The sequence below is a fragment of the Alosa alosa genome, chromosome 7 (genome assembly GCF_017589495.1).
Source record: "Alosa alosa isolate M-15738 ecotype Scorff River chromosome 7, AALO_Geno_1.1, whole genome shotgun sequence".
NCBI lineage: Eukaryota > Metazoa > Chordata > Actinopteri > Clupeiformes > Clupeidae > Alosa > Alosa alosa.
The window spans coordinates 18,361,044-18,369,890 of record NC_063195.1 but is presented as its reverse complement, the minus strand read 5'-3'; the positions used below and the strand labels follow the sequence as shown (position 1 = coordinate 18,369,890).

The 8,847-nt window shown below is 45.9% G+C and overlaps 2 protein-coding genes across 4 annotated transcripts in view; both read left to right on the top strand.

The window, feature by feature from the left end:
• Positions 1 to 225: 225 nt before the first annotated feature.
• On the top strand, positions 226 to 2,865 carry LOC125298286. The gene is made up of 2 exons (XM_048248989.1): positions 226 to 1,585; positions 2,142 to 2,865. Exons 1-2 carry the CDS (start codon positions 918 to 920, stop codon positions 2,863 to 2,865), a joined length of 1,392 nt encoding a protein of 463 aa, XP_048104946.1. The 5' UTR covers positions 226 to 917.
• Positions 2,866 to 3,238: 373 nt separating this feature from the next.
• The window catches only part of septin3 (septin 3), a 16,989-nt gene continuing 11,380 nt past the window's right edge, over positions 3,239 to 8,847 (top strand). The window contains exons 1-6 of one of the 3 annotated variants that reach the window (XM_048248747.1): positions 3,239 to 3,344; positions 5,196 to 5,429; positions 5,794 to 5,922; positions 7,148 to 7,229; positions 7,516 to 7,653; positions 8,618 to 8,735. In XM_048248747.1, the coding sequence (XP_048104704.1) occupies positions 3,329 to 3,344; positions 5,196 to 5,429; positions 5,794 to 5,922; positions 7,148 to 7,229; positions 7,516 to 7,653; positions 8,618 to 8,735 (717 nt within the window). In that variant the 5' untranslated portion in view covers positions 3,239 to 3,328. Of the gene's footprint in view, positions 3,345 to 4,135; positions 4,384 to 5,195; positions 5,430 to 5,793; positions 5,923 to 7,147; positions 7,230 to 7,515; positions 7,654 to 8,617; positions 8,736 to 8,847 lie in introns of those variants that run through there. The other 2 variants (XM_048248749.1, XM_048248748.1) reach the window with 2 other exon arrangements.

Here is an 8,847-nt window from a genome sequence, read left to right as displayed (position 1 = left end):
ATAAAGATATATTCCATTATTCCATACACATATATTTTCTTTCTCCTGCTACATTATGTTCACACTGACATGTTTTTCACCTCCCGGCGCTCAAATGAAATTGTTTCCCTAATGGAACGATGCGCCGGGACCGTTGTAAGTGAGGCACAAGAAGGAAAACAAAACACAAGGCTCCTAAAATCGCGAGCCACTTAAAAATAGTTCAACATTTGAGGTTGCATTTCCTTCCACAAAGGGTGGTTACTTGGCTTCCTGTCTTTGCTTAGTCAAGGAGCTAGTTATTAAGCTAAATATAACATAGCAACTACATGAACACAATCCATTTCCACCTTGGCCATTTTGAAATACTTGCATTTCGGAGGCAAAAAAGCGTGTCAGGGTGAACAACGCCTTTAAACATTCACTATTTCATTTCCTTTTTCATAATCTAGAATCAAGTCTCCTTTGTTAACAGATCCTTTGGTACTCATTCATTATACTAATATCCATACAACACACTGTACTATTCTCACTGTCATTCTCATAATCTAGAATAGACCTCTCAACTAACAACAAACACTATTGATCCAGGCATCATATGTGCCTATTGATCCAAGACACAATGGCCTCTTTACCATATGTTCTGTACCCTCTCATGTTTAGCCCCAACACTCCCAGATCTCTCCTGCCAATCAAGTCACCCCCATCGCTCATCCAATCAGAGACGAGAGACAAGGACCACCTCTTGACGGTGTCCAATCAGACAGACAGGATCAGCCCCTCCCTCGAAGTGTGGAATGAGAAATGGCCAGTGGAGGGCCAGACTCTGCGGCTGAGCCCAACCCCATCCAGCGAAAGGAAGGTCAGATCGATCTCCATCTCAAACCCTGAACAGTGCCCCTCCGCTGACGAGACAGCGGACTCAGAACCTCTGAATCATGATGCAGCCACTACTGGGAAGCATGACTCAGCAGTTCCATCCCATAATAGCAATGTCAAAGCCTCCCCTAGCGTCATGGTCCAAGGAGAGAAAGAGACCCAGTTCCACCGTGGAGGTTGTCAAGGGGTCTCGTTCCGCTAGTCAAATAAAACGAAAATACCAGGACCCAGTCTTGCTTCAAGCCCGGCTTCGGTTGACCAAAACCGGGAAGGTGACAGACTCCAGCCCCAGGCTTCTGGGCAGAGGCCAGGAGATGAGGGGAGAGCAGGCTGCAAAGAGTTCTCCAAGGGACAGCGCCTTCACAGCAGTGGAGAGACATTCTCAAACAACAGCCCGTGTCCAACATGCATCGCCAACGAGCGAGGCAACATCCATCCCCTGTGTGAGACCGACAAGGCCTCCACTGCCCACTACAAAGACCCAGAGAGCATGGAGCAGCAGCAGCTCAATGTCAGTCCAGACAAACAGGCAGGCACTGAGACCACCCAAAGCAATACCCACCATCTCACCATCCCCCACCAAACACAGAAACACTACGGGAGAATCCAGCTCTCATGTGGACCCTGCAGCTGCAGCTGTGGGCTACGGTGGCCCTGGAGGCCCACAGGGCCCTGGAGGAGAGCATCTTGACCATCTGGGCCATATGCAGGGAGAGGGTACATTTAGGTGAGAGTCACCTTATCAAGAGCCAGTAGAGGTCTCGCAACACAATAGTATATCATGATTCAATAATTTATAACAATAATAATAATGTATAACAATTCAATATCGAGTTGTGCACTCCAAGTTCTCTAAAAGTAGAAAAGTCCTGCCATATATTTACTCCAACCATTCACTAAATCAGCTGCTTCTAATTGGCACAACTCCACAGCCAGGTAGATGAGCTAATTAGTGAAATAACCAGTGTTAAGTGTACAGGTAGAACCAATTCATGGGTTTCATCAGGTCCCTTTCCACAGGTGTATTAATCAAGCACCATGCAGTCTGCATTCATAATCCAGGTGCTTGATTTTATACACCTGTGGAAAGGGACCTGATGAAACCCATTAATACCTGGTAGGATTTTTACACCTCCGGGGATAATACAATGTGCTTTACATAAGCAAAAGCAAATAATAATAGTGAATGAAAACATAAGAGTAGTGTAAACATAAAAAGTAAAGTACATTAAATAGAATAATTTCTCATTATGTGTTATTTTTGTGTGTGTTTTCCTTCATAGCTGCCTTCCATGCAGAGTTTCGTCCTTCAGTCATGGCAGGGCCAGGCCTCAGCATTGCGGCTCAGACTCAAATCCAGGGCCACGACACCATGAAATGACCACATCGTGTCATGGCGGCCCACCAGATTGGACCGCCCGGCTGGCCAGGAGCTTCCCTTTGAAGAGCAACGACAGGTCGATGGAGGAAGCAGCTCAATTAGGCAGCCTCCCGCCGCCCTCTGCCCAGATCAAAGAGGGGGAAACGAGGGTCGACAGCCGGCCGACATGCCTGGCACCAAGTCAGCCGTGGGAGACCTCGGCTCAGGCCGCACGTCAGGCTGACAGACGGGTGGAGGAGGGGGGTGATGATCCACATCAAAACAGCTTCACATGCTCTGAGGTGGAGTCCACACTGTGCCCTGTAGATGATGAGGATCACGATGACAGCGTAGGCGACCGCCACTCTGAGAGAGACAGGCGGTTTGCGACCCTGTGTGCGGATGCAGCCGTTGTGGAGGGCCCACGTCACAGAACAACAACACCCCGAGCGGGTCCGCTGACAGCTGTCCAGCGGGGCACCAGCGAACGTGCCGCGAGCGCTCCAGAATGTTCCGCCAGTGAATGGGGGGCTCAGTGGCCGTGTTGTCCACCGGCAGCCAACACCGGCCACAGCAACAACACCAACAACGCAAACACCAGAACCAACAGAACCGGGACCAGCACCTGCGGGGTCCGGTTCTGCTGACCCGACCCGGCAACAGGTCTCCCCAGTCAGCCAGACAGTCGTTTCGGCTGGTGGGCTCAGACGGCCCAGACACGGATGTGACCATGCCGGACCCCCCTCTATCTGAGCCATCTGTCTCCCTGGAGATGAGAACGTGGCAGGAGGGGAAGGTGCTGGACTCGGGGGTGTGGGTGACTATGGGTGAGTGAGTGGCATGTAGTGTATTTAGCTTGGAATGTCAATGTCAATGGGCCTGTTATAAATTTTTTTTTTTTTCTCAACGATTGGCACATTTCTTTCAAACCGTAATGAAGAAGCACTTGCCCTTATCAGCCCAAAGGCAGGCATGCTTAGCCTACTTATGAGATAAAGCAAGAGAGTGCGCACTGGCAGCAGGCTGGTGTGTGGGGTCTCTTTGGTGAGCAAAGAGGACTTCTGGACCCTCTGAAGGGCGTGTGCCCACACACGCGACAATGAAAAACACATGAGACGCCAAAAATGTAAGTATCCAATGGATTGTCCTGCCGAGACGGTCGTCATGACGCTGTTGTGTTCAAACACTGCGAGTCTTATGGCCAGTTTGTAATCTAGTGGTTCTTTCTGTCTTGTCATTTATGCAACTTTGCCCTATTTGTTTGTTTCAGTGACTATTAAAAACAGTTTTGTTGTCATCTGCTACTACTTAACTATTTTGTTAAGTAGTCATTTGTAAATTACATTCATGGATTTTGGCCTCAATTTAGTAGAACAGGCCTAGGCCACCTAGCAGTTGAAACTACACTGACATTTAAAGGTTGTATGGGCGGTTGGATATCTTACATAACATGGCTTGATTAAAGGCCCTCGGAGTGGGCCTCCCCTGAATCAGCCAGTTGTCCTCATCTCTTAATAAGTCTTATTTATGCTACATTAAACCTCAATCTAATTAAGAGCTTGTGGGAGAGCGTACAGTAGCCCGCCCCCCCCCCCCAAAAAAATGCTTTAGTTTAGAACAACAAATGCTATTCAACTTAATAGGCCTATATAATTCTTACATTATGCCGTTTTAGACGAAGACGACACGTTGTAGGTTACTACGCATTCCACAGCCATTTTGGAAGTGTTAATGAAACATTTACAGAATATTACAAACGGTAGGCTACTGTGTTTTCAACACACATTTCCGAATTTTCGGCCCTACTCAGAGCTTCATACCTCAAGTTCAAACATTCTCTGCTCAAATCCAGCGCATCCATGGCAGATTCCAGGGCATTTGAGCATGCGTGCTGCATCCAAGTCTCTCGTCTCCTTAGCAACGCTAAAGGGAAAAGGGGGGGTTTGAGCGCGGAGCACAGAAAGAGACGAGGACGAGAGAAGAGGTACCCAGACGAGTCACATGATCTTTTCCAAACATCGGTCTATCCCCCTGCCTTTTGTGGATATGGTCTTTATTTCGTTTCTTTTTAGCTAATAGCGGAATACCTAAATCATCAAGCGTGGGAGCGGGTTGCAATCTGCGTGTATTTAAAATAGAAGCCGGTGATTTAACCATACGATTCGGTAAGTCTCCCTGTGTAGCTAGCATCACCCATATGGCATCACCCACCTTGCTCGCAGTACATGGGGACAATAGGTCTTGACCGAAAGCATCGTCAACGTGTGATCTGTGAATTGTTTCGCCATGCAATTTGTAACGTTATCATTTGGTCAACAAAAGTCACACCCTATTTGTTGTCGACATTTTCGCCATTGTAGCTTTGTAGATAAACGTTACCCCACGTTTTTTATCAATCAAAGCTGTGTGTAGAATTAAGTAGTAGCTAAGAAATGTAACGTTAACGTTAATTGCATGCTGGCCGGCTTGTTAACCGTGAAGTGATGTTTAACTTTAGAATGTATTTTCATACATCACTTGCGAAATGAGCATCTCGTTGATATTTCTATTCTGAAACAGAGATTTTGGTTGCTGGGAAGTGTGTGATGATCCGCATCGGATCAGAATGTCTGACCTAAGCTTACACAGTCTACAACCAGTGTTGCATGAAACGCCCTCAAAATAATCGTGTGCAATTACATGTTATTAGCAGGAATAATTGTTAGCTGAAATAGCATTGCATGTTTTTAATAGGGAGTTAACATCATTGTCACTTGATGACATCCTGGTTCATTGTGGCAGGTTATACACTATTTCCTGTATTTCTTTGTAGTTTATCCAATTTGACAGTATGTCATGCTGTATCTCTCTCTGAGCCTGTACAGGAAATGCAGCATGACGCCATGCGCCTTTGATATTCCCCCTGTCCGCCTCATTTTCACTCTATATGTTTTGTGTGTGTGTGTGTGTGTGTGTGTGTGTGTGTGTGTGTCATCAGACATGACAGACGCTGTCCCCCCAGAGGTGAGGCCCAAGCCTGCGGTCCCAGCCAAGCCCCCACATGTGGCCCCACCCCCGATCCCATCCCACCCTGCCCCAACACTCTCAGGGGCCAGTGTTCGGGGGTCAGGCGGATCCACGCTCCTTGGGTACATTGGGATTGACACCATCATCGAACAGATGAGGAAGAAGACCATGAAGACTGGTTTTGACTTCAACATCATGGTTGTAGGTGAGGGAGAACAAAAAGGTTTTGTTGTTAAACAACCCCCCTCCAATACCCGTCAACTCTTACTCTTTTTTCTCCCTCATTCCTCTCTCTCTCTTTTATTCATTCAGGTCTTATTCAGCTGTTTATTGTTTACATATTACAGATCAGATTGAAGGAGTCATTAAAAGTCCCAAAAGTCCTCCATGGCCCAATTGCTATTTGTAGCAAGCTTAATGTCCTTGAGTTCCTATTGTCTCTGGTTCACAGTCTCTCTCTCTCTCGCTCTCTCTCTCTCTCTCTCCTACTGCATTGCTCCCTCTCTCTCTTTCTTTCCCTCTCTCCATGTAACCATCCCTGGCTGTTCCTCTCTGATTTGCCCCACCAGGACAGAGCGGCCTTGGCAAATCCACGCTGGTGAACACGCTCTTCAAGTCCCAGGTCAGCAGGAAGAACAGCGACTGGGGCCGCGAGGAGAAGATCCCCAAAACGGTGGAGATCAAGTCCGTGTCACATGGTACGAAATACAGTAGTGTGTGTGTCTGTGTATGTCTGGGCTGTGAGAGAGAGAAGGACAAAAAGAACAAAAAGAAAGAAAGAGAGAGAGAGAGAGAGGGAGGAGAGAGTGAAGACAAGGGAATTTAATCTATCATGTCATTATTTATCTGGGTGAGCTATCTAGGGGAGGCCAGTGCACAGTGCAAGCTTGACTCATGAGGAAGACATTCAGAACACAAACATGAGCCACACTGAAAACAGAAATAGGTGTTGGTGTGTGCCCACACACACACACACACACACACACGTCATGGTCTCTCTTCAGGGGTCCCATCTGGAGCCTTGTCTCCTGTTGCCAGTGTGGGCAAACATTGGTTGTCTTACTGACATGCCACTGAGAAGTTTGGTGTCCCGGGGCAAAGGGAGTGCCTGTGGGTAAGACACAGTTAGAGCACATCATACTCGACCATGTGCAGTGGCATTTACAGGCCATAGTGAAAACGAATGAAGGAAAGGATGTATAGATAGATAGACAGATAGATAGATAATACGTAGGTATATAGATGGATAGATAGATAGATAGACAGATAGATAGATAGATAATACGTAGGTATATAGATGGATAGATAGATAGATAGACAGATAGATAGATAGATAATACGTAGGTATATAGATGGATAGATAGATAGATAGACAGATAGATAGATAGATCGATAGATAGATAATACGTAGGTATATAGATAGACAGATAGATAGATAGATAGATAATACGTAGGTATATAGATAGACAGATAGATAGATAGATAGATAATACGTAGGTATATAGATAGACAGATAGATAGATAGACAGATAATACGTAGGTATATAGATAGACAGATAGATAGATAGACAGATAATACGTAGGTATATAGATAGACAGATAGATAGATAGATAGATAATACGTAGGTATATAGATAGACAGATAGATAGATAATGGGTAATGAATGCCTGTGGGAGCATAACAATGAAGAGGACAAACATGTTATGTAATGTTGAGGCTCATTACTGCACAATAATACACATTGAACATGGTATGTTGCTGACCATATGACAGTGTTTTAGAGCACATAGCGCAAGTAACCATAAAACAGAAGACAGTAATCTATTGAGTGAGCCCTGCCTGTGCACTGTGCGCCGGTCAAGGGTGTAGTGAGGCAGCTTGTGTTGACTTGAGTGGGTGGGTCTGTGCTCTGTCTGTTCCAGTGATTGAAGAAGGGGGCGTTAAGATGAAGCTAACCATCACCGACACGCCGGGCTTCGGGGACCAGATCAATAATGACAACTGGTGAGTGTGTGAGTGACTAACTCCACTAGCGCCGGGCTTAGCCGCTAAGCTCTTTTTCATTTTTATTTATTTATTTTGCGGGGGTGTTAAAAGTAATGGAATTATCTCCTTAAATGCCAACTAAGTGGAGCAGGCACTTAAACCTCCCAAATGACCAGATTTGTTCTGATCAGCTTTACGCCATGAGTCGTTAGCCAGTTCTCGACTCTTCTGGTTAGCTTGGTGAGTCGTTTGACTCACGTGAGTCATAGGTCAATGTTTATGCTTTTTTTTCCTCCTTCCATAGCTGGGAGCCCATCTCGAAGTTCGTCAACGAGCAGTACGAGAAGTACCTGAAGGAGGAGGTGAACATTGCCCGCAAGAAGCGTATCCCGGACACGCGCGTCCACTGCTGCCTCTACTTCATCGCCCCCACAGGCCACTCGTGAGTCACAGTCCGCTGCAGTTTGAGCGTGCGGTAGATTCTAATCTGCTATTCCCCAATGCTGCTATTATCAAAAAATATGACCAGGGTTAAACATATGCCCCCAGTCATCATGCTCATATATGCCCCCAGTCATCATGCTCATATGCCCCCAGTCATCATGCTCATATGCCCCAGTCATCATGCTCATATATGCCCCCAGACATCATGCTCATACGCCCCCAGTCATCATGCTCATATATTATGCCCCCAGTCATAATGCTCATATATACCCCCAGTCATCATGCTCATATATTATGCCCCCAGTCATAATGCTCATATATACCCCCAGTCATCATGCTCATATATTATGCCCCATAATATATCCTATAATATATGATGTGTCATGGTGCTCAAATACAGACAGGAAGTGTAAGATGATGTGTCATGGCGCTCAAATACAGACAGGAAGTGTAAGATGTTGGACCATCACTGAGGGTTTTGTTACAGGTTGTAAGATTTTAATTTTGTGGAAAGTTGTGAATTAATATTATGATGGCAAAGTGGATGGAGAGACAATTACCCTTATACTCCACACACACACACACACACACACACACACACACACACACACACACTTACAAAGTATATTAGAATAAATTCATAGGTTAACACATGGTTGACATGCTTGAAGGCACACACTTTCACAGCAGACACACACACACACACACACACACACACACACACACACACTTCTCTGTCTGTCTCTCTGGGTTTGGACTGAATTGAAAAAAAAAATCATTCATTTTGGCTTAGCAGGCTGTCAGGCTTAGACCATGTCTGCAATAAGCTGTGCTCTCAGATTGTAATCCTTCATCACCAGTCTCTGTCTCTCTCTCCCTTTCTCTCTCTCTCTCTCTCCATCCCTCTCTCTCCCTCTCCTCTCTCTCCCTCTCTCTTTCTCTCTCATCCCTCGCTCTCTTAGGCTGCGTCCACTGGACATTGAGTTCATGAAACACCTGAGTCGCTCGGTCAACCTCATCCCCGTCATCGCCAAGTCAGACACGCTCACTCCAGAGGAGAAGTCTGAGTTTAAACAGAGGGTAAGAGGATGAAAGACACCAGAGAGCAGAGGAACAGAAATAAGGGGCTTGGGATTGTTATTATTTTCCTTTTTTTTTTTAGATGTTTTTATCTGCATCATTGTTCTAAAAT

Coding starts and splice junctions, on each gene's coding strand:
- LOC125298286 (XM_048248989.1), top strand. CDS start 918: ATGATGCAGCCACTACTGGGAAGCATGACTCAGCAGTTCCATCCCATA. Junction 1,586..2,141: donor CAGGGAGAGGGTACATTTAG/GTGAGAGTCACC, acceptor TTTCCTTCATAG/CTGCCTTCCATGCAGAGTTT.